The sequence below is a fragment of the Ceratina calcarata genome, unplaced genomic scaffold (genome assembly GCF_001652005.2).
Source record: "Ceratina calcarata isolate Rehan_Ccalc_2016 unplaced genomic scaffold, ASM165200v1 scaffold97.2, whole genome shotgun sequence".
Lineage (NCBI taxonomy): Eukaryota > Metazoa > Arthropoda > Insecta > Hymenoptera > Apidae > Ceratina > Ceratina calcarata.
The window spans coordinates 208,146-231,541 of NW_017181113.1; the positions used below are offsets into that span (position 1 = coordinate 208,146).

Genomic DNA, 23,396 nt, shown 5'->3' on the forward strand with positions numbered 1-23,396 from the left:
ATATTAAATGATTCGTGAAATACACTTCTACTATACATCTATCGAATATTCGGCCAAAGAGGCTCGCATTTACTACGAAGTAACACACAAATGATAAACGATCTAATTATTAAATCGAATGTCAGCTTCCTGGGAGCGATGAACGTGTATTTTACTGGCCTACTGTCCACATAGCTCCGTTTGTTAGACGAATCATTAATAATTAACTGCGATCGCTAACACGGTCGGACGATACTTACGTGCTATCAATAAACCGAACTAATTAGAAACTATTAGGAGATAATTACGAGTGAAATCGGCAGAGAAATGTGTGAATATATGTATTCGTATGTATGTGTACGACAATATGTTACATGAAAGAGCATTTAGTATTTAATCTGCATTGGCACCGTTGAGTATCAAATACATATACTGAACTTCCTATATTGTCTCTATAGGCTTGTGGAATCGTAAGCTGTCTACCCTACTTGACAAACTAATTGCCACTAGCTGTAACGGTCTTCTTAGCTTATGCTCCACCTAACGAAACATCCATTTTCAAGATTGAAACCTCGTGTATTCTAATCTTACAATATCATCCTTTATGGAACAGATCAAGTTCTTCATTTTAATCACTTTCTGCATTTTCTATTGGTTTTCAGTATCTAGGCTGCGGATTTGACGCATTTATAGAAAAATTGCATTTGTAATAAATATAAGAAAACCTAAGGGTAATACAAAATATCGAATGTGAAGTGCATGTCACAATTTTTGAAGTACAAATGAAATTACTGTGTAAATTGACAATACAAACATTTTGTTCTGCATAAAAGTCCGCAGTCCAGTAATATCGTCGACAGAGCTACTACCCCTGGCAGGAAGTTTTCGATCAATGCAGTAGTATTAACTATAGAATTTTTAAAAAATAAAAATAGCAGAACAATTTATTGTTTTATATATTTTATTACACGTGCAGTGCCCATTGAAAGTTATCGTGCTTCGTTTATGTTTTATTTTATTCATACTATGTATCATGATTGATCAAGAACATTTTGCTAGGGGTAGTATATGGAACAATCGAGCTAAGATGGGCAGGTCAAATGTAAGTCCGTCTCTAGAGACTCCTGAACTCGGAACCCTACAAGTAACACTCAATAAGCTTATGAAAATACATCAACGGTTATTTGATTACTCGTTCGATGCGCGATTACTAAGCTTCCCAAATATTTCAGCTAACTATATTTGAGCTAAACTGTCCGGGCGATCACCCGTTCGTTTTTCGCCGCTCCGTGCGTAAAATTCGCGACGGAATACCTAAAAGTACAAGTGTATACGTATAGTACAGTCACTGAACAGAAACCTACTGTTTAGTCAAGCTACAGAGAAACCAGACTCGGCTCGAGTTCCTCTTTATTTTTATCCCCTTTCTTATCTTTGTTATAAAAATAGTGTTAAAATTGATCTGGCGATTATGTAAAAACGAACGTGAGAGAAGGATGCAATCTTTCGACTCTGCATTACAAATCAATCGAACAGTGACGTTCATCAAACAGTTAGTGTGTTTAAGGTAATTACAGATCATAATTATTCGAACGATATCGATATCATTTATTGAAGGATCATCTATTGACAAGTGCATTGATTCGATTCATCACTCAAATAATTACGAACAGCAACCAGTTACATTCTGCGTTTTTCTGTGTGTAAAAAATGTGCAGCGATCGTTTATGTATGTATGTATGTACATGCTAACAGTAGAGTAGACGGACCTGGCGCGTCCATCCTCGTGCCATGAAAATTGTCATAACGCACGGGATTTCAGTTTTGTAGACATCGATCTCTAGCCGTTTATTGGTACATCTACAAATGTTCGTTTATCTAAAAAAAAAAAAGAGAGAACTACGCACAATCTGCACACGGAATTTTTCTATCAAGCGTAAGCTTGCTCGTTTGACTCGTACTTTAGTAATTGATCGTTTATCAATAATTTCTTAATTCAGCACGAATGGAAATTTCTTCAGTACTGGTAGCATTTGTAGATAAACATATTAGTAGGACGTGTTTGAAGTAGAACAAGTGACAACAATATGGAATACCATTTTGTCATTTTTGCAAGCTTTCTTATAATGTCAATAAAAAATCAATTATTTCAGATAGTTTTTACTGATTCTTTTCTGTAGAGAAAGAAACTATAAGACTTTGATCAACGCAAACGTATTCCATATTGACACCATCTTGCCTATTGTGTGTACATCGTGTAAAGCTGGGCGTTGTACAAAAGTTTTGCTCTCTTTAGACACCAACGATATCTCTTCTTGTCCCGTTGATCGATCGGAAGCTGGCACCGGCTCAATGGAACACAATGGTACTTGCACGTTACCGAAACGAAAGCTTCTTCTCTCCCCTCCTGTTCTCTCTATCCAGAAATATCTATTCGCGACAAACTAAACAGCCTGTTTGCTCGGATACCTCCCACGCTTTTCATTCTGCTCTCTGTAATAATCAGATCTTTCTGGCTCGCTACGAAAACAGTGAATCGATAAAGAACCTCGATAACACTAGAGCGACAAGTTTAATTCCCTACAATTTGTACGAAAAATCGCCATCCTTATTCTTTGTTAATTATTTCGCTCGGTTAAAGATCTCTACGTTCATTAAAATATATCCTCCATATCCATGTTGCTGTAGTTGCGGTCCCAATAGCCCCCAGCGTAAAACCAATCCATTTGATCCGTGTAGGGATTCGTGCCTAATTGGAACCACCTGTGGTACACATTTCCATGTCAGATAATCGATATTGTCTGTTATCTTCAAGGAGCACAGCTGTATTACAAATATGCTTGCATGCATGCATTTGAAGCACAATCTACTCAAATCACGTTACATTTTCACATATTAACGATACACTTTCACTAACTAGGAATGCTTTCAATTTTTATTATGTACTAGAGAAATTCATATAATGATCATTAAAATTGTACTTGAAAAATTCTTCAATAAGAAACGTTCTCACAAATGCATTTCACTTTAACAATAAAATTGAAGGATAACGGTGTCTAGATACTTAGTTTAGAATATATAAAATGTATAATGGATTAAATTTTACCTGGGTGTCCATTCATCGCCTTTCTTGTGCTTCCGATCTTTGCGCGTCTCCCGTTGCTTCTCTTCGAGCCTGCCTTTCTCAGCCGCTGCTCCGTCCTGGTCGCCGTTCTCCAATTTTCTGATATCCGGCCTCAGCCTCGAATCTGTCGGGCACAACGATTTTTCCATCTCCGGCGTTATCTCGTTTAAAGACATGGCGAACGTTGTAAATTGATAATACTGAAAATCAATCAGCAAAACATTAATGTACTAATTAATGTTATTAGACGTAATGTGAATCCTTTGCTTACCTCTGCACTGTTTGGCGGCCTGGGCACAACTTCCCAAAGAGTGATCGATCCGGGAATGTCTTCAATCAGTGGAGTATCCTCTCCGTCTATACTTGCCGATGGATCATCAATCGTGTCCTCGAATAATAAAACAAAAGATTTCTTGAAAAATTTTAATCGACAGTTGCTCCAATATTAAAATTACTTTTAAAAGAGAAAGACGATATAACTTTTAACTTTATAAACAATCTTCTTTTTAATCCTTTCGTGATGAAATTTTGTTATAAACTCGTTAAAGTTTTTGAACGTTAATGAATGAAGGTAGATTATAAATAGAACTATGAAAAGTTTTATATTGATTTTTCAACTATCTGCTGAAAGCTGGGGATACAAGGGGATGAATGGAAAGCAAACAATGAGAGACTCTAACGAAAGAAACACGGCAACTTGCATTCTACGGCTACTTTTAATATCGTTAAAAATGTCATTCCTTCTTTTAGCTGTGCCCTATTGATAAAAACTTCATATTAACTCCTGACATTCATCCTGTCTTCCTTATGTAACGAGATTCAAAGGTAACTCTTGTGCGTGAATCGTATTACATCATAAAATTATTGAAATAAATGATAAAACTCTTGCTTGTAGTTCTTTTGCGTAAAAAAATGTGCAATTTTAAAACAAACTTCGATTTTTAAATTTTGTGTTACCATAACGAAACGTTACGCAGTAATAAATTTTAATAAAAATCAAATACCTGATGGGAAGGCTTAAAAGCTCCAACTTTAAGACTGTGAAGTCTCGCAAGAACCTTCTTGTGCCCAGGGCTACCTTGAGGACTCTTCGCCTCGCGCCTCACCCTTTCCAATGCATCCTCGTAGAGCGAAGGTTCGCACACCTTCAACCTCTCAGTCCATTTTCCATAAAGAAACAATAGCTTCTTCTTCCTAAACGAGAAATAAATCGTTCGCAACACTTTAATTAAACAACAACCATTAACTATATGTGCACTCTTTCTGTATGCAATTCTATGCCCCTTCGACCTCTTCAAACAACAAAAACTTTTCAACGACAACTTTGCATGATACTTTTAATTAGTAAGAGTTATGGCAACGTTAATTATACACAGAATTTCTGAATTTGCAAATGTCTCACGAATATTTATAAAAAAGCACGACGTACTTCTTCAATAAAAAAACATGCGAAACGCTTTCAATTAATTAATAATATTTGTATTGTTTCTGCATGGAATTCCGTTCGCGATACGACTGTTACGAGTTCAAGAGTGATGATAAACTGTTACCAGCTTACTCTTGATCCGTTATGAAGCCTTCGACGCGGTGAAGGTCCTTCCCGTTGCAGCTGCCGCTCTTGAAAGACAGGGTCGCCTTCAGGTTCGCTCCGCCGCTTTGTTTGATCTCCAGGGAGCCGAGCTGCTCCATCCATAATTGGCCCACGAGCACATTATGGAGTATGCAGTTGATGTTCTGCCAAGTGTACGCCTCCTTCCATCTGAATGCATCGGAACGTACGGTTGCATTAAAGTTCGTTGCCGCGTCAAGCCGCTTTATCAGGTGCCACGCAGAAATAGCACGCATTCATTATCGCGGAATGATCTACATTGCGAAGGCTCGGCAACATTAAATTTACATTTTTGACAGGTCATTATATCAGAAGTAATTTTCTAGGAGTTGGAAGAACTTGATTACCATACTAGTATAAGTACAGTGATGTACTTCTACCTCTGGCAAGAAGTTTACGATCAAATGCATAAGCACACAAGAATTCAATCATCAAAATGCTGCTGCAGACACGATAATATATGTAACATCATGAATTGTTCTATTTCCATTTTCTTCTTTTAGAGTTCTTGCCTAATATCCGATGTTACTGCGTTGTTGGAAAAGTTTGGGGAAAACGCGACACAAGCACTGCGTTGTCTACTCACTTTAATAATTCGACAGTGACAATGCCTTTCGGATGTATCTCTATCGACTTGCCCCAGAATTTCAATTTCGGGCGTATACTGCCGTGGAACACGAAGTCCTTGCTGTCCGCGTGGAACGCGGACACGGGCGGATGGTGCGACACTTGCTCGCAGACTATTCTAAAATGACAGTGTCGTGATTTTCTGACTACATCAAACTCTAAATATTACTGTATCAATCATTATATGAATTATTGTATCGAATATTGCATTAAGCGTTACAACAATCGTTATATAGAATGTTGTATTAATTTCTATTATAATATTTATGCAAATGATTTGAAAGTACAATTAAAGGTATAACGAAAAGTCGTTAATGGGTTGTCTACGTGTGCCATTATTTACCGGAAGTCCTCGCGCTCCAGTTCGTACGTCTCGCCAAGTATCGGATTGAAAGGCTTGCCCAGCCTTTCCCAGTTGGAAGCCAGGGCACTTACAGCAAAAGCAGCTACGTACTGCAATATTAGATAAACCATTAGCGTCTAAAACGTTTTCTGTCTACATCGTTTTTTGTTTTACAGATACAATGAAAGTGTTCGCGTATAACCCGGAAGAAAGAAATTAATGATAAAACACGGTTAATGATTCGAAGGTTGAAACATTGAAGACTTCACCTGTAACCTGCCGATAGGGGTTTCTTGCTCAGATGCTTGTTTAAGCAATTTAGCGTATTCCATGTATTCGGCGACGCGTTGGAGGAAGGAAAGCGGTTCGTTGAAGATGACCGGCATGGTGATTTTACTGAGATCTTTGCCCAGTGACAATACCGAGCACAGATTTACTTCCGAGTGCCCCGGAACTGGTAACGTTGTTCTTTAATAATAATAATTTTATAAATACTTCGTTCAGTTTCTTTATATATTATTATTTAATTTCTTATTACTGACTAATGAAACGCGTCGCGTGTTACTAAATCTTGAAAATGAAAATATATATATCGGCAGACTATTGCGCAAAAGGCAATCGATTGCCCTATAAACGAATTGTTTTGGCAACAATACTAATCGAAATCAATATATCAGCCCGTAACCACAGTCATCAATTGCATCGCCTACGTTATGGTCAATAAATTTATACTCAATGAATATTTATTAAAAAAGAAAGTACGAATCGATCAAAATTGTGTAAAGCTCCAATTTGTAATAATCTATAAAATTGCATCGTTCGGTGGCTCAACCGTCGGACGTTTAATGAGATCGTCAAGACGGCTTTTCAGGTGCTTCTCAGTGAATCAGCTTCGGCGCCTATCTCAGAAGAAAAGCTCTGAATCGAACAAACTGAGGCAAAACGCACCTGTACGGTCTCTTGGACGTTTCGTTAGTCATTATAGGGCAATGGATGGTTTATAGAAAGCCAACTATGCTACACAAGATTGGCCCCGTAGAACGACGTCCTTCGACGTCCAATGACATCGGACAGGGATCAAAGGTCGACGAGACTGACACGCCGCATTCCTGATTTCTCTCGGTTTTTCAACAATCTTCTCACAGACACATACCACGAGCGTAGAATGAACTATTCAGCGAATGCAGGTGAACGGATACAAAAAAGTTAGGCGGTGGTTGTACCGAGACTTCGAAAGAAATTCCACCCTCTCACCGCGGCATCGCAGATTTTCTCTCTAATACACGTTTGAAAAATCAATTCACCGAATCAAAATCGAGTTTCATTCAACATCAACGGTGTAAACGGGTCGTTCGACATGTGATTGTTGGTGCGAAAATGTAGGAAACTCGCGATCAGCTGTATACGCGGAGACTGCACGTTGAGCATGCGGGCGTGACACCCTCCGGCGCACCCTCTTGTGCCTCTCTACGTTCTACTCTCGTACCCTACCACCCAGAAAATATCAATAAGTTCGAGCATGGTTGTTTGTGGCCTGTACCGGCGCCTGTTCTGTTGGACACCGACGTCTATTCGTTGCAAACGGTGCACGCGTCTGCACCGACTCGTCTCCCAGATTTCAAATCGGTGGATGCTCTCTGCCCTTAATCTCTAGTGCAATGAGTGTAAAGATATTCTTGCATGGTTTACTTTCGCATTTGCAAGTTTACAGACTTATTGAGATTGCAATATTCTTTTTATATTTACATTACAATTACATTTAGAAATGAAGAAGAAGGTATCATGATATTATATAATGTTTAATGCATAATACATACTACATTTATATAATACATTTCATTGTTAGGAATCTTCTACGTAGAATAAATGTTACGATTTGCTATCAAAAATAAAGATTCCAATGAGAAATTTTAATAATCGTCATAATGTTTAATTCTTCTTAAATACATATTAATATTTCATTAAACGTTTGCTTCTAAAAACTGTATTGATTTTCCAATTTCGTATTTTGACTGGCAATTACGGACGCCAGGGCACTTAATTAATTCAAGTGTAGCCTGGCGCACGTGAATTGCCATCGAGGCAATTACACACGAGCCCGGTTCGTAACTTCGTTACTAACAATATTGTTGGGCAAATAAGACGACGGACGGCCGGGAATAGGGCAAAGGTAAGAGAGTTCGTTTGCCGGATACCGATATGCTTCACACGATCATCGATCGGTTTGCATGATTGCCTAATAGCCTTCACGTTTAATCAATCTAACGAAATTGTTGGTAACGCAATTGTAACTGAATTTTCATCTGGAACACGAAACCGCATGCTGCGAAACAATCTGATCCCCCCTCCTGTGATCCCGATAGAGTCCTTCGGTAAAATATCGTGCCACGTGTCTATTTCGTGGAACAATAGCACGCGATACGAAGCTCTTCAATGAAGCTTGTATTTATGCCCGTTAATTAAAACGCGTTGTCTGCTTCCGTTCATCGATGCTTTGAAAATTTCATTTTCCCCAGTGTATGTGTACAGATTATTGAAGTACACATTGATGAAAATTATATTTCAAATTAATTAAATTTAAATATTATTTTATCGTTTTTCCCCGTTAAATTCATTTTATCGTTTCAATTTATTATTCTGAATTATTCTGCAAGATAGCGAAGCCCTGGGCAATTTAACGATGTTACACAATCAGAAAGCGAGTTATTCTTTAAGTGCCTTACATTCATCCCCATCTGTAGAGACGTCTAACTTGATATAACTATAGAGATAGTTGCTGCTCAATATAATCTAATAAAATCCACGATTTTATATTCGACTTCCAATAAAGAAATCCAGTTCAATCACAAATAGAATTTATGCATTCATCAAAAGCGGTATTTGCAAGAAATGTAAAAAAAATTTATTACATCCAATGTACATGGATATTAATATTACATAACATCGAAACTGATACGGACAAATTTTTTATTTCGCATTAGACTCCAGGGCCTAATCATGAATAATGATTTAACATATCTGACTGTCGTGTTTCAAAGAAATAAAATTTATTACAGCAAACGGATACCGTCACGAACGATCGGAATGCGTGGCATGTATCGGTCTCGTTGAAGTCGTTTCATGCCGCGCACGCAAATTCCTGAGATTACCGCGTAATCATCTAGCAGCCGGCTAATTAGCGTGGATAAATGGGCGGGAAATTCAGTGATCCGGACGCGTATTATGGGTGCAGTGGAACGCATTTGAATAAGAATGAACCGAATCTCTATTGATTCGCCTGGAGACCGAAATCGATATCCGTACGAGGCACAGGGGCTCACTTCGTTACGGATCGGCCAACTTTCAGTTGGATTAAGGAATAGACGAGCCAAGACTCGCCGTTTCAATCACGACGGCCTAATCGACCATCGAAAAATTCTCCAGTTTCAGTTCCACGTTTATCGCGGCCACTACGCTCCTCACTTCAAAATTCTCGTTCCGTTCCGCGCGACTTCCAATACAATAATCGGATTGATTAAAACATTTTCTAAAACCAATTTGTACTTTAAATACTTCGGAAAATATTATTTTGATTCAATCATCATCGCTTCGGGTTAGATTCATTTTTCGATATCAAATTATTTTAATTTAATTTGCTAATTAAAACTGGGACACGGGATTTAAAAATTGTTCGCAGCCGCACGATGCCTCACGAGAAGATTATAGATGTGAAGGAATCTGAGAAGGAGACTGAATCGAAAGAAGAAGATGGAACCGAGGCGAAGGAAGAAGATTCGGGGATGAAACCACGTGCTAGAAGATATATCACGAAACACATGAGAATGTACCCGGAATTGTATAGAAGCGACGTTTCCATACATCCGAGTTACACTACCCTTAAAAACTTACCCTAGTAAGAACAATATTCACAGATTAAAAAAATCATTTCTTGCAACTTTCCCTTTTTAATTTTGCTACAAACATACACGATATTTCTTGAGTAAGAACAATATTCACAGATTTAAAAAATCATTTCTTGCAACTTTTCCTTTTTAATTTTGCTACAAACATACACGATATTTCTTGAATAAATTAAATTCGTAACTGGACTGCGGGTTTCGTCCATTCAAAATTATGCAGGAATTATAAAAAATCTAATTTGAAAGGTACACAATATTACATTATGCTTGAAAGGCAAACCGTGTTTGGAAGCAAACATTTTATTTTGCATAAAAATCGACGGTCTATAATTTCTCCTGAAGGATGCTCGCCAGCTTGTTTCGTTTCTATTTTGAAGTGAATCTATCGTTTCCATCCGATGCACACTTTGTGACACGAAATGTTAAATCTGTTGAAAGCTACGTGGTATGCCGGCGACGCGTGCAGAGGACCAGGAGGCAGATCAGGCGTCAGTTGAACCGCGAAATCATGCACTTCGCGATGATGCAGATGTTCGCCATCGACAGCGTAAGGATCGACCGGGTGTTCAGCGTCGGGATGCCACCGGAGACATTGATTGTCCCCGATTTGTTAAACGCGAACGAGAAACGTCACCTGAACGAGCTTCTCCGCGACAGATAACGAATCATTGCGCCGATCAACTTCTACGATATACAATTCTGTAACGTGTGTGATCGAATAAAGTCCGCGTTTTTATATTAAATAAGTATTGATTGAGGGTATCTTTCATTTCATTGAAAATGAAGACAAGTTTAACTCGACAGGTGAAACAAAGAAATAGGAAGTGTTTAAATGTGACGTTTCTTCGAATTAACCATACGGCGATTACGCTATGGTGATTAATTAGATCCTGTACCTCGTTTTTATTATTCCTTTTACCTTGATTAAGGACGAACTATGTTCCGTAACAAATATCAGCACGGACTCATGTCCGTTTTATACAGCTGCGGCTCATCTCCCTTGGAATTGTGGGACATGCACGTGAGCAATTCGTTAATTAATTAGAAATATCTCATTAAACAGCGATGCTTAATGAATCAATTATCGAAGTGGTGTTCCGTTGGCTCTATGCATCGCTTTTGTACATCGTATAGAGTGTATCGTTTCGAGCAGGTAAAAAATGGTTACATTCGAAGAGTCACAGACGACGAGGTAAAATCGTTGGCTCTGGAACTGTCCGGGACCAACGTAACGACGACTTACATCTTCTGTCCGCGTGGTCCCAGAAAAGCCCTCGGCATCAAGCTTCCCTTTCTGATCATGATTATTAAGAACATGAAGAAGTACTTCACGTTCGAGATAACAGTAAATGCCTTTTCTCAAAAGAGCTTACTTTTCCGTTTTCCTTTCGTTTCTTTTGCGTAATCTCGGAAAGAGACTGGTACTGTTATCGATCCGATAGATACTCGACGACAAAGACATGCACAGGAGGTTCAGAATGAGCAATTTTCAAAGCACCACTCGGGTTCGACCGTTCTGCACGTCGATGCCGATCGGCCTATCCGGTGGTTGGAATCAGATCCAATTTAATTTGGCTGACTTTACCCGAAGAGCGTACGGGACAAACTACATCGAGACCACGCGCATTCAGATCCACGCGAACTGCAGAATCCGTCGCATTTATTTCGCAGACAGGTACGGAATTAAACTGCGGATCTTCACGCAAAATAAATCGTTTATGTTATCGGTTTAAAAAATGTTTAGAGTAATCATCGCATGAAACGTCGTATTAATATTTATTATATTTGCGGTCGGCAGACTTTATTCGGAAGACGAATTACCGGAAGACTTTAAACTCTTCCTGCCGGTTCATCGCAAGAAATGCGTTCGAGAGGAGGATGTGAAGAAGGTGGAGGAAGAGAAGAAAGATCTGGAGGAAACTGAGACCGAGGAGCCTCCGCCTTTCGACGAAGGCGAGGAAGTCGACGAAGACGAGGGTGAAGAAGACGAGGATGAAGGCGAAGAGGACGAATTAATCGAGGATGAGGGCATTCCTGTAGACGAAGAGGAGAAACTTGAGTTAAGAGAGGAGGATGAAGAGGAAGAGGAAGAGGACGAGGGGGGACCAGCGGAAGTAGGTGATTACGAAGCTGAAGACGAAGCGGACGAGGAGCCGACGGACATTCCAACACCGGGATACGCTACTGAAGATGAAACCGATGCGGAACCAGATCAAGCTGAAGAGGATGAAGAATACGAAGTTCCGTAAAAAAAAATGTCTGACTTCGTGTAAATAGGATGAATAAAATGTCTATGGAATGTGTCCAAATAGATCTTAGTTGTAAATAAGTTGAAACTGAAGCTTGATGATTTACCTAGAAGATTCGTTATATTTCGTTTACGATAAAAGGGTATGAAGTAAATATAAACTTGGATAATCGAGTTCATTGTTTATATTTTACAAACTGTTCTTCTCTTAATAAAAAATATACACCTCCATTTGAAATTTAATACTAATTACAGGAAGATGAAATTAAAATTATAGTCTTCGTGTTATATCAATCGAAAATATTCTTACATACGAAAAAACATAAAATATAAAATGAATGTTTGTTTGGTACTTATTTCCTATTGTTATGGTACGTCGTAATCGTCGTCTTCTCTTTTTCTTTTCATCGAATCCTCAATTTCCATTTTTACGGGCGGCATCGTTTGACCCGAGGAAATTTGTATCTTTGGCTTAGCCACCTGCGCTTTTACAGTACCTCCACCTGTTGTAGCTAAAAATTTAAACGGTCCGTAGAAACGAAAAGTGAAGACGATGAGTTTATTATTAAAAGAAATCGTATCTCACGTATTTGGGTTCTTAATGAAATGTGAATGGAAGGTATGGATGTTTGGGAATGCAGAACTCGGAAGGGATCTACGGGATCAACAATAATTAGTCACTGAGTATACTTTTTAACTCCTTTACGTGTTTACCTGTTGAGAATTTCAATACAGGCTTTGGCATTGAAATGGTTTGGGTTCTAGCAACTGTTGCAAGTTTTTTAACTATAGAAAGGCCAGTTTTATTGCCTTCTACTTTGATTTTTGACTGACCACCCTGGATGTTGTTTCCAACCAAAGAATGTATTGGTTTCCCAATTACTTTCTTCGTGGCATTTTTAAGTTTATAATTTGTCGAATTTAAACAATATCTGTCTGGTGGCAATCTAAGACCATTGCTCGGTTTAACAAATGGAAGTGGGATATTGTTTTTTGCCCGGGCAACATCTAGTAATACGTCTCTCGGTGGTGGATTTGTAAATGTACGTTCTAATTGCATCTTGACTGCTAATCTGACATCGTCTAAATCAATGAACTTCTTTTTTGCATGATTCGCATAAATCCTACTATCATCTAATATACAAGTAACGTAGCCTGCAAATTATAAATCATTTTAGTTTCATGATTCAGTTATATGATGAAAACGTATTGAATACATGTTTCACAATGAATGCATGATTATAGACAAAGGAATAATACAAAATACATACGGTATGTGAATTCAAGCAACTGATTTATAACCTTTGGTTCATAGTCTGTGATTCCCATATCCTTCATTATTGACATTATAACTTGGGCATCTTTCGGAATATGTTTCACGTGACTCATACTTTTCGCTTTCTCTGTCATTTTTCGAAAACACTACAGTATTTATGATTGTAATTGCACTTTATACAGGGATACGGACTTACAACTATACGATTCTCTTAGGTTAGCGTTGTAAGCAAAAGTTCGACATAAAAGCATGAAGTACTTGCCGTTATCCTTGCAGTCCTGCCACAAATGTAAATTCAAATTATTCGTTCCGCCATTGTGGCAGTTCTTACGACAGCGTCACGATCAGTGGGATCAGTGGCAAGTTCGCGGCCAGTTCGTGGCTTGCTATCAACCTGTTTTTTGGAGTTTCAACCGAAAGAATTTCTGCAAAGTAATAGTCGAAATGAATATTACGTCAGCAGGTAAGTCATTTATTTCGATCTTAACGACACACCACATATATGAACTTTATGATACGCGAATTTATTTCTAAACTTTTGTATTACACTTGATCCTGCATATGCAATGATTTGCAAATCCTGTGAAGCTTAACCTCCATCTCTGTGTCCAAAACGTCAAATATATTATTCTATTTGATATTAACAGATGTTAGAAGTTACTCTATGATTTCCGTAATATTTAAGTATATGAAATGAATAATTTTAACTATTTTGTTTCAGCCGGTATCATTTCCCTCCTCGAGGAGCCAATGCCCGAATTGAAGGTGTTCGCTCTGAAAAAATTGGATATGATAGTCGATGAATTCTGGCCTGAGATCTCCGAGGCCATAGAAAAAATGTATGTAGCATGCTTGTTTGTTTAAGATTCATTTTCATCTCAGCTTTCACGATTTATTCGTATTACAGTGAAATTCTTCATGAAGATAAGGGTTTCCCTCAACAAGATTTAGCAGCATTAGTTGCTAGCAAAGTGTATTATCATTTAGGAAGTTTTGAAGATTCTCTTACTTATGCTCTTGGAGCTGGAGATCTCTTCGATGTCAATGCTCGCAATGAATATGTTGACACAACTATAGGTATCAGTGATACTTATTGATTAATCATAATGAAATTTATTGGACGTAAGATATTTAATTTAATGTTCTTCCAGCCAAATGTATTGATTATTATACCCAACAACGTGTGCTGGAAGCTGAAGGGAAATTAGTACCAGGCAATAAGGGGATTGATCCAAGATTGGAAGGAATAGTAAACAGGATGTTCCAGCGATGTTTAGATGACAATCAGTATCGGCAAGCGTTAGGTCTTGCTCTTGAAACGAGGAGAATGGATATTTTTGAAGCTGCAATCATGCAGTCCGTAAGTATAATTTTAAATGTCATCAATGTTCATTAACAGAAGAAGATGAAATTTATTTATTTTCACTAAAGGACGATGTCAGCGGAATGTTGTCCTATGCCTTCCAAGTCGCCATGAGTCTCATTCAGAATCGTGGTTTTCGTAACACGGTTCTCCGCTGCTTAGTGAGCCTCTATCGTAACTTGGGAACCCCAGACTATGTCAACATGTGCCAGTGCTTGATATTTCTTGACGATCCGCTGGCCGTCGCCGAGCTTCTGGACAGATTAAGCAAAGGCTCGCAAGATTGTGTTCTTATGGCCTACCAAATTGCATTTGACCTGTACGAATCGGCAACTCAACAGTTCCTTGGTCGTGTCTTACAAGCTCTCAGAGCTACGGCTCCCATTCCAGGAGCACTCATGGCTAAGCCGATCGTGAAGCCAGCTGTGAAGGCGTCCACCGAAGTTAACAATTCCGAACCTGCTGCTGCTGCTGCTGCTACTACGGAAACTGAGGCCAGTACAGCGGCTCCGGAAGATAAGTCTCAACGTAGCGTTGAAAGTCTGGTAAGTCGCTTAGCTCACACAACGAATGGTACGATGATTACTTATTAATTCGTTTGTTCCGATTATTTAGAATGCCGAAGAACGTGAACAGCAGGAACGAGTGGACGCTCTGTCAAGCATATTAAGCGGAGAAATTTCAATTGATCTTCATCTACAATTTTTAATACGCAGCAACCATACCGATATGCTTATTCTGAAAAATACGAAAGACACTATTCGTGTATCCATCTGTCATACTGCCACTGTAATCGCGAACGCTTACATGCATTCCGGCACTACCAGCGATCAATTTTTAAGGTAAATAACTGTGTTCGACATCCATCAAGGATTAAATCTTATTTCCACATTATTTATTTCAGAGACAACCTAGAATGGTTGGCCAGGGCTACGAACTGGGCCAAGTTGACGGCGACAGCATCGTTGGGTGTGATTCACAGAGGTCATGAACAAGAAGCTTTAGCTTTAATGCAATCTTACCTCCCGCGAGATAGCGGAGCGGGAGCTGGTTATTCCGAGGGCGGCGGTTTATACGCTTTAGGACTAATTCATGCGAACCATGGTGCAGCGATCACTGATTACTTGCTTGGTCAGCTGAAGGACGCACAGAATGAGGTATGTAATCAGATACATCATTTTGCAAGATTTAAAAATATTTGATAATATATTTTTCTAATTTTTGTTTACAGATGGTTCGCCATGGAGGATGTCTGGGGCTGGGCCTGGCTGCCATGGGCTCCCATAGGCAAGACGTTTACGAGCAATTGAAGTTCAACCTCTATCAGGACGACGCTGTTACCGGCGAGGCTGCTGGCATCGCCATGGGCATGGTTATGCTGGGATCCAAATCTACCCAGGCAATAGAGGATATGGTTGCGGTAAGTCAAAAGAATTGTTTAATACCGCTTGAACGGAAAGCTCAGCAAAACTGACTCCGTCCTTAACGTATTAATAGCCGGAAATCATTTATTTCTATACGTACTGTAAAGAATTCTTAATTGTTGACCGTATACGGTGGTGTGCCGGTAGTATTGAAATGATAGGAACCCTTAGCGCTGCAAACGAAACAAATTCAAATTAGTAAATGATAAATTATAATGTATTAATCGGATAGAGATAAGATGGTCACCTGAGATCGAGAGTAGCACCGCCCATATACGCCGTACTTCTGTCAGACTCAGATATGCCTGGGAATCCTTTCGGGTTTTTAATAGATTCAATGAAGTACAGGTAACTTCGTTCATGCGCGCAACCCCCTATGTAATTAAAAGTTTTAAGTATTTTTAAAACTCGTTAAGAATTAACGAATTTCTCACCAGTTAAATCGATGCTACATCCTGGTTGGTCCCTTCCGTCGTTAGCATAGAAATCGGAAGTACCGAGACTTTTTGCTAGGCCTAATAATCCAGCGCATGTATGAACAATTTCAACGTACTGTGCTTGGGAGCGGTCAATTCGACCATCTGGACCTTGAGCTTCATACAAGGGCTTAGCAGGGTCGAGACCTGCATTAGAAAGCCATGAATTCATAGCGATAGTATTTTACGTAATGTAGTTGAAGACATAGTATTAGGAAATTATTCTGTTTCGTGTGAGGATTTAATTCCCTGCGTCGTTGTCAGATTGCGGCTTATATATGTATTTATAGGAAATTTAGGTACAAATATGTACATCGTATCAATAGCAGAATGCATATTATGATGTTTAAAAAATAATTCTTATTAGACGTCTATCAATTTGAAAAATGAAATCTAATATTTTTTAAATTGATGTACTACAGTTTCCTTTTACTTCATTACTCACCGACAAGTTCCGCGACCAATCCGTTCGACGACACATATTTTGCAGCTAAGCCTGCAACGTGAGCACCGAGAGAATGACCAATAATTTTCAGATTGGAATAACGTAGGTTCGCATTCGTTCGTAAGAAATCGATGAAAGCGGCTACATGTTTAGCAACGTATGGCACGTCGAACACTACAGTGCTGTAGACCAAATCCCGAGCTATTTTACCCCAGTCAACCACAATGACATTGATGTCCATAACTTGAAAGAAAGCTGCGAAGGAAATCATCTGTTAATTGATCAATGTTTAATACTCGCGAAGATGAACAAAGATTTTTTACCATCACGAATTTTCGTGTTGAATTCTGAACTGCCATCGCTGTTCCAACCGTGAATGAGGATGGCAGTTGGCTTAGTCATGTTCCAGTAGCTCGCCTGAACGGACCTCGCGTCGTTCAATGTAATAAGTGTACCATTTTCAGGATTTTGTCTAAAATAAGGGATCAGAGTTGTTCATTTAATTTGCTTTTGTAAGAATTTCAGCCTCTTTTTTATTCTTAATAACTCGAATAATTTTGTAAAATCTTTTCTTAATTATGACGTAAATTCGATAAGAAAGAATTTCAAGTATGCAAAGATTCGAAAGAAAGAATTGAAATTTTGAAACATATCAAAGCGTGGCTATAACCGTGTATAAAGATTGAATGAAATCGTGTCCACGTTGGGCAATGCTAATGATTCCACATCGTGAACAGTGAAATTGACCATGTGCACGTAAGCATCCCATAGATGCGCGCTCGACACCGTGAGCAGTACCGAGGAAACTGCAAACAAAAATTTCGTTTACTAACTATATAAATCTCGTTGCGTTTTAAACGAATAACGTTTTGATACTAACACAATAGTGTGAATAATGCTTTAGCGATCATGGTTGATGTTGCACCGTGTACACTGGAAAATAATCTCGCTCGATTGCCACCTCGTTTGTAGAGAAATAATAATCAATGAACACTCTTGACAAGTGATCCACAAGCTGTAACTTTTGTGTTTATAAAAAAAATTAAATATGTATATAAACACTCTATCTAAAGCATCTAAAGCAAATCAAACTACGTCAGTCTCCATGAACTTGTACTAAACATGAAAAATCCTCCGATCTGTATTATATAAAACTATTCACCTTTTGTCTTAGCGCTACCTGCATGTACTGCGTGATAGACAAACAAGAACTGTCTTATGTCCACTGCTCGTAACTTGCTTATATTCGTTTTCGATCATTTTGTCCGCTTCTAAACAGATGGGACCTATTTATCAATCGCCTAAGGTTGGACGGGCTCATTATTATTTGATAATTGCGCCGTAGATAAAATAAAAGGAATAATACATATTTATGTCAATTATTGAGTAACTAACAGGTGTAAGTAATCTTCATGTCACATGTGTCTTTTATATGATTAACTGATAAAACAAGCAGACGTTTTTTACTTTTTGTAGTCTCTTATTTCCGCAAATGACTATTTTCTGCCTTCGTTCGAACGACCGTAAACAACTTTAAAGAATTTTCGAACAGTGCAGAATATATTTAAAATAGAAAATAACAGAGGCATGACAATGCAATTTTTTGGAATACCCTAAATTTTTTACATAGTGTAGGAAGTTGAAATTTAAGGAGGTTTACTGATAATTGTCCGTAATTACTTCGCGATAGTTGTGTCAACGAGTTTTCCATTTTTCCATGTCAGTTTCTCCTAAAAACAATTTTAATGTTTATTATCTTGCTTAAGCAGCCTAATAATACATTTAAGGTAGTAATTAGTACTCAAAAGTTTACGCTCACGTGTCTTCTGCTACAAATTCATACGAAGTTCTGCATTTTACAAGTATCTAGTTCTTAAACGATACCGCTGAGATAATTCATTTTTTAAATATAATTCAATATCAGTATTAGTTTTTTGAAAAAATGGTAAGACGCGTTTAGCTGTAATACATCAAAACGTTGCTTTAAACTTCTATCTAACACAGGGATCCCAGGTAAAATATCAAAACTTTAATGATTGATATCTCTCAAACTGTACCGCTAAGCTTCTTAAAATTTTAGCTACTGGTAGATAACGTTGTTACTAACAATTGGCCAAAATTACAACAAAATCGTAAGAAAATTGTTTTACTGGGCTACTACCTTAAAAGATTAGAATTTCTAGTGGTTTCTTCATAGACTGCTATCTTAGTTAGTGAAATGATCGCTACTGTTGATATTCTCTGATACTCAAATTTAGATACGGTCTCAGTAAGAAAAATTTTAATACACATTCAATATGTTATTTTAATCACTATTCTCACGGGTCTACAGTAGGAAGCCAGTTTCGGAATGCCTTATTTCGACAGTCACGATAAAACAACCTATTTGATAGTAAAGATTATCATCCACGCGATATGAAACTCCGGTTTATCATCGTAATAGAGGAACAAGCTTCTCCCAAATGTTCATTACATTGTACCCATTTCGTTACCTACGGAATGAGATATGTTCCAGATTTTATTGCGGCATGATCATAAAGATTATTGCTGATACATGCGATACAAAGTTCGTCGTAATGATAGTAAAGAATTATTTTCAAATAATTCTTATTCAAGAGTACCATTAGCGATGTCAGAAAATATGTAAAGCAGAAGTCACCATGTTTCAAGTTTGGTTGGTGGCCGTTGAAATACGACAAATGAAGTCTTTATCATTATTATTGTACGAAGGAAAGTACAAAGATGACCTCGATTTCATTTCAAGCTTTGCACTGTGATATCTTCAGGTAGAGCCCAGCGCATAATGTTACCCCATTCGTTTGCGAGATTCTTGTTCGCGAAATAAAGAAGTGCACCTGACATCGTATATCTTTTTAGAATGATTCTCCCACGGGTAACAACGAAATCCACTTAATATCAACAGGAAAATTTGTACAAGACAAATTGCGACGTTTTATCGCCTAAATATTATTATCCAAGTTGAATTTGTTATCTTGAACATGTACACCCGAGGGTTAGTGTACGTTGTAACTTTGCTTTTTGATCATTTTCTTTTCAATGTCATAAACTGCTCCATAGCGTGGGAGTATGGAAAGAAATTAATAAATTAATGATTGACTGGAGACAATGGTTTATAAAAATTACGTGATAGTTTTTGTTCAGGTATGAAGTACCTTTACGTAGAGAAACATGAATTAACGATCAACAGATTCTCTTATTTTGTATTTGTATTAGACAATAATAGAAGGTACACATTGCACATTGTAAGGAAAAACTAATCACTAATTGCAGGAAAAGTGCATGACTACTGCACTGTCAATACATTAGTGACAAGCAACATTTCAAATTTTCTTTTAGGAATAAAATGTCGATAATAAAATAATGCTACCTTATCTTTTATAAATATTTATTCCGCGAGTTTTGTGTAATCTAATTCTGACGTAAAACAGTAATACATTTAGATGTTCGCTTTATCCCCACTTCCAATTTACGTGCACTTTTTCGCAGTTAAGCAGAAATCATCACGTAGGTGTCAGTCACTTCCTGGAGGGTTACTAAAAAGAACTAAATATATGTTATTTATATTACATATTTCATTGGTTTCTTATTAATTTGATTAATTCACTCAATTTCTAAACCCACACACACGATCATGTTATAGATTCAAGCCGTACATGGTCCCAAAACTTCATTCTCATTCATAGAATCAATTTATATACATGCTTGTCCAAACGGCACATGAATCTGGAATAGCTATTTCATCTTCTTCGCGTTGCCTAAATAAATATCGACTTTTTACGAAAAGTTGCGCAACGCTGCAGTTCAAATCAAACTTCAATCTTTTTTGCACTCTCCTCCTTTCACAAATCTTTATACAAAATGGTAATAGAAAAGGCTTTAGACAGATCAATCATTAAGATTGTTTGATAATATTTTATGTGAAAACTTTTTGTTATAAACATTTGTGTTTTTTTTGTTTTTTTTCTTCCAGTATGCTCAAGAAACGCAGCATGAGAAAATCCTTCGGGGGTTGGCTGTGGGTATAGCGTTCACTATGTACGGTCGTTTGGAAGAGGCCGATCCGTTGATTACTTCCCTTTGCGCCGACAAGGATCCGATCCTTCGCAGAAGCGGAATGTACACGCTGGCGATGGCCTATTGTGGAACCGGAAACAACCAGGCCATCCGGAAGCTGTTGCACGTTGCTGTAAGTTTTCAGCTACGAAAAACGTCGTTTTTTACAATGCTTCCTTTCGAGGTTGCACTTTACCAAGCATTATGCAATGTTTCTGAAAGTATCCTAAACGAAAAAGCTGGTCGATGTCTGTTAGAAAATGCGATTCTTAAAAAGGAAAAATTGTCTACGAATTAAAAAAAAATGTTGAATAAACTGTACCCGAATGTAATAATATTTGGAGAAGAGGAATAATGGCGTAAAATTTGATGTTTGTTTAGGTGTCTGATGTTAACGACGACGTTCGACGAGCCGCGGTTACTGGTCTAGGATTCCTGCTGTTCAGGTGAGTAACAATTGCGAATATCATACTTAACACTGCATGTATGAAGTTTGGAGGTGAGAATTCTTTGAGGTGGTTCGGTTCTTGCCCTCCCGAAAGTGCTATAAGTCGCGGTTTAATAATATCAACGAAAATCATTTACTTCCTTAAATATAAAATGAAGTGAAAATTATACAACATATTGCATCTCCCTCTCTATGTTATCCTTTTTTAAGGAGACAAGTCATAAAAATGATATCTATCCACCGTTCTGAATAAAAGAATATTAAGATTGATATTTGATATTGAAACACGATTCGATCTTATCATTTCGGAAGCTTCTAGCAAGAGATCATCGTCACTGATCTGGTTTTATTCTTTTATCCGTGTTGAAGTTCATGTTACGAAAACATGAAATTTGCACTTACTATTTTTTTATTCTTCTGATAAGGTATCAAAGGCCATTGCGTTTGTTTGATTGACATTATCGCTTGAATGACGCGTGTACGTATACAGTACTGGAATGTGTCTATCTTCCTCGATCGGGTTTTAAGGAAAAAGCAAATGTTTTCCTGTATTCCAATGTCTTTTATCGATTCATTAATATCCTAAAATGCTTATATATTATATTTCTCTTTCGTTTCCACGTTTAGACACATTGCTAATTATTGTAATTTTCTGAGTAATTGAGGAAATTTACATTTCAGTTTATATTTCAAAGTTAATAGTTGAAGGAAATAATCTCAAGAGTTATTTATTATTCCACTCTATTTAATTAAACAATTTTTCGAGGTCATCGAAGTAGTTATCTTTTAAGTGAGGGCAATTAAAGGCGACGTTCAATCATTTACACAGGACGTAGTAAAAATTGTATATTATGCATACATATAACTCATTGCACAAATGTTGATCAATTATGTTCAGAGCTATACTGAATATGAAATTTTGTTGTGACGATTGTTACCAATGGAATGAATTACTTAATAAGCTATACTGTTAAATTCTCGATAATTACGTGGTCAATTAACGAGCGAACGCTTTGAATTATGTTCCAATTGAACACAATTGATCAAACAATTTGTCCTGTTTTTGTCTATCTCAATACGTTATTATGACATACTACATGTGCAGCTATTTTTTATCTCTTTTGTCGAAATGAGCTCCGAAGGGATATACTTCCCCTTTGATCCGCTTTGACAGTAGCTACGTCTCATTCAAACACGGCTGTGTTTGGATTTCAATAGAAATTGCGATGCAAGACTCTTACTTGGTTGCTCCGTTTTTTCTTTCATCAAATAGCTCGCATGTTTTGCAATCGCGTAAGCAGAAAAATGATCCGCCTGAAAATAAGTCTGAATACGAAGTGTGTAGCGTACTTTAATTGCACAGATGGAAAGATTGCTAAAAATGTACAGTTGTAAAATGATCGTCGCTTGAAACTCGTTCTATCATTCTCTCTAGCATTCTGTTGTACAATTGAACTTAAATAAAAGATACGTATTATTAGATTATTTCGTCTTCGTATTCGAAGAAGCTTTAATTAGAATCCCGTCAAGTATTGACAAATCACAGCTACTGAGATTGTATTTTGATTGAAAATGAACTGATTAATCATCGATTATTTATTATTTTGATTCACTCCATTATCAGACTCTAATTGTTTCACATTAAAATATCAAACGAGCTTTATTAAGGAGTAATTAAACTGGACCTTCTGAATCAAGTAAGTCGAACTAATTTTACGAATCTTTTTTAAACTTCTCCTGTTCTCCAGATCCTGTTCACCATTCTTTCACAGTTGCAATGAAACGCAACAAACTTTTTTAATACGTCCGCTTGAGGCGTATCCTCCTGGCCGGAGCTCGATCAACGATCAAATGTCGGAAGCTTTTCATCTCTCAGAGTTTGACGGATTGAAAGTCCCTTTCCATTCAGCTGTTAGTTCATCCAATATGTGTTCACCGCGTCCAGTTTCTCATTTCGCGCAGCAGTTTTCGCGGTTGAGAGCCTCGGTTAATCTCCACGGACGTTTTCTATTAAACAGCTGAGGATCGATCGGACATCAGAGATCCTTTTCAATCGTCAAT

At 37.7% G+C, this 23,396-nt stretch overlaps 6 protein-coding genes across 7 annotated transcripts in view; 3 read left to right on the forward strand and 3 right to left on the reverse strand.

Moving 5' to 3' along the window:
• Window positions 1–304: 304 nt before the first annotated feature.
• Window positions 305–7,184, reverse strand: LOC108631920 (oxysterol-binding protein-related protein 2). Of its 2 annotated transcripts, none has more exons than XM_018036152.2 (9): window positions 6,631–7,184; window positions 5,952–6,150; window positions 5,683–5,792; window positions 5,299–5,457; window positions 4,662–4,862; window positions 4,108–4,297; window positions 3,375–3,491; window positions 3,086–3,303; window positions 305–2,742 (listed from the first exon to the last, which is right to left on the reverse strand). In XM_018036152.2, exons 1-9 carry the CDS (start codon window positions 6,660–6,662, stop codon window positions 2,634–2,636), a joined length of 1,335 nt encoding a protein of 444 aa, XP_017891641.1. In that variant the 5' UTR covers window positions 6,663–7,184; the 3' UTR covers window positions 305–2,633. The 2 variants fall into 2 exon arrangements, with proteins under 2 accessions (XP_017891641.1, XP_017891642.1); XM_018036153.2 differs by having other exon boundaries at window positions 6,987–7,180.
• Window positions 7,185–7,620: 436 nt separating this feature from the next.
• Window positions 7,621–10,324, forward strand: LOC108631787 (uncharacterized). Its single transcript, XM_018035951.2, has 3 exons — window positions 7,621–9,274; window positions 9,359–9,574; window positions 10,020–10,324. The coding sequence occupies exons 2-3, from the start codon at window positions 9,366–9,368 to the stop codon at window positions 10,240–10,242; spliced, it is 432 nt and encodes a 143-aa protein (XP_017891440.1). The 5' UTR covers window positions 7,621–9,274; window positions 9,359–9,365; the 3' UTR covers window positions 10,243–10,324.
• LOC108631842 (cilia- and flagella-associated protein 20) lies at window positions 10,261–11,910 on the forward strand. Its single transcript, XM_018036011.2, has 4 exons — window positions 10,261–10,602; window positions 10,735–10,926; window positions 11,024–11,256; window positions 11,380–11,910. Exons 1-4 carry the CDS (start codon window positions 10,519–10,521, stop codon window positions 11,828–11,830), a joined length of 960 nt encoding a protein of 319 aa, XP_017891500.1. The 5' UTR covers window positions 10,261–10,518; the 3' UTR covers window positions 11,831–11,910.
• A 184-nt stretch (window positions 11,911–12,094) lies between these two features.
• On the reverse strand, window positions 12,095–13,239 carry Taf9 (TBP-associated factor 9). Its single transcript, XM_018036012.2, has 3 exons — window positions 13,101–13,239; window positions 12,544–12,984; window positions 12,095–12,341 (listed from the first exon to the last, which is right to left on the reverse strand). The coding sequence occupies exons 1-3, from the start codon at window positions 13,237–13,239 to the stop codon at window positions 12,196–12,198; spliced, it is 726 nt and encodes a 241-aa protein (XP_017891501.1). The 3' UTR covers window positions 12,095–12,195.
• Window positions 13,240–13,440: 201 nt separating this feature from the next.
• Window positions 13,441–23,396, forward strand: part of Rpn2 (Regulatory particle non-ATPase 2) — a 48,627-nt gene continuing 38,671 nt past the window's right edge. The window contains exons 1-10 of the mRNA XM_018036103.2: window positions 13,441–13,568; window positions 13,827–13,944; window positions 14,013–14,182; window positions 14,257–14,465; window positions 14,537–15,013; window positions 15,084–15,310; window positions 15,373–15,625; window positions 15,700–15,888; window positions 20,805–21,020; window positions 21,269–21,333. Coding sequence (XP_017891592.1) covers window positions 13,550–13,568; window positions 13,827–13,944; window positions 14,013–14,182; window positions 14,257–14,465; window positions 14,537–15,013; window positions 15,084–15,310; window positions 15,373–15,625; window positions 15,700–15,888; window positions 20,805–21,020; window positions 21,269–21,333 — 1,943 coding nt within the window. The 5' untranslated portion in view covers window positions 13,441–13,549. The remainder of the gene's footprint in view (window positions 13,569–13,826; window positions 13,945–14,012; window positions 14,183–14,256; window positions 14,466–14,536; window positions 15,014–15,083; window positions 15,311–15,372; window positions 15,626–15,699; window positions 15,889–20,804; window positions 21,021–21,268; window positions 21,334–23,396) is intronic.
• On the reverse strand, window positions 15,646–18,084 carry LOC108631893 (pancreatic lipase-related protein 2). The gene is made up of 9 exons (XM_018036108.2): window positions 17,976–18,084; window positions 17,694–17,834; window positions 17,484–17,619; window positions 17,137–17,285; window positions 16,814–17,068; window positions 16,327–16,515; window positions 16,140–16,266; window positions 15,993–16,065; window positions 15,646–15,859 (listed from the first exon to the last, which is right to left on the reverse strand). The coding sequence occupies exons 2-8, from the start codon at window positions 17,722–17,724 to the stop codon at window positions 16,005–16,007; spliced, it is 948 nt and encodes a 315-aa protein (XP_017891597.1). The 5' UTR covers window positions 17,725–17,834; window positions 17,976–18,084; the 3' UTR covers window positions 15,646–15,859; window positions 15,993–16,004.

What these genes read in the sequence shown, in the direction of transcription:
- Taf9 (XM_018036012.2), bottom strand. Translation starts at nt 13,239, where the DNA reads ATGACAGAGAAAGCGAAAAGTATGAGTCACGTGAAACATATTCCGAAA. An exon ending in GTTGCTTGAATTCACATACC is followed by an intron (nt 12,985 to 13,100) that starts GTATGTATTTTG and finishes TATAATTTGCAG; the next exon opens with GCTACGTTACTTGTATATTA. An exon ending in TGTATTGAAATTCTCAACAG is followed by an intron (nt 12,342 to 12,543) that starts GTAAACACGTAA and finishes TTAAATTTTTAG; the next exon opens with CTACAACAGGTGGAGGTACT.
- LOC108631920 (XM_018036152.2), bottom strand. Translation starts at nt 6,662, where the DNA reads ATGACTAACGAAACGTCCAAGAGACCGTACAG. An exon ending in CTGGAGCGCGAGGACTTCCG is followed by an intron (nt 5,458 to 5,682) that starts GTAAATAATGGC and finishes CTGTCATTTTAG; the next exon opens with AATAGTCTGCGAGCAAGTGT. An exon ending in GTCACTGTCGAATTATTAAA is followed by an intron (nt 4,863 to 5,298) that starts GTGAGTAGACAA and finishes CGATGCATTCAG; the next exon opens with ATGGAAGGAGGCGTACACTT.
- LOC108631787 (XM_018035951.2), top strand. Translation starts at nt 9,366, where the DNA reads ATGCCTCACGAGAAGATTATAGATGTGAAGGAATCTGAGAAGGAGACT. An exon ending in ACCCTTAAAAACTTACCCTA is followed by an intron (nt 9,575 to 10,019) that starts GTAAGAACAATA and finishes ATCTGTTGAAAG; the next exon opens with CTACGTGGTATGCCGGCGAC.
- LOC108631842 (XM_018036011.2), top strand. Translation starts at nt 10,519, where the DNA reads ATGTTCCGTAACAAATATCAGCACGGACTCATGTCCGTTTTATACAGC. An exon ending in TGGAATTGTGGGACATGCAC is followed by an intron (nt 10,603 to 10,734) that starts GTGAGCAATTCG and finishes CGTTTCGAGCAG; the next exon opens with GTAAAAAATGGTTACATTCG. An exon ending in ACTTCACGTTCGAGATAACA is followed by an intron (nt 10,927 to 11,023) that starts GTAAATGCCTTT and finishes TCGATCCGATAG; the next exon opens with ATACTCGACGACAAAGACAT.
- LOC108631893 (XM_018036108.2), bottom strand. Translation starts at nt 17,724, where the DNA reads ATGATCGCTAAAGCATTATTCACACTATTGT. An exon ending in AGCATTATTCACACTATTGT is followed by an intron (nt 17,620 to 17,693) that starts GTTAGTATCAAA and finishes TTTTGTTTGCAG; the next exon opens with TTTCCTCGGTACTGCTCACG. An exon ending in GGTGCTACTCTCGATCTCAG is followed by an intron (nt 16,066 to 16,139) that starts GTGACCATCTTA and finishes TTTCGTTTGCAG; the next exon opens with CGCTAAGGGTTCCTATCATT.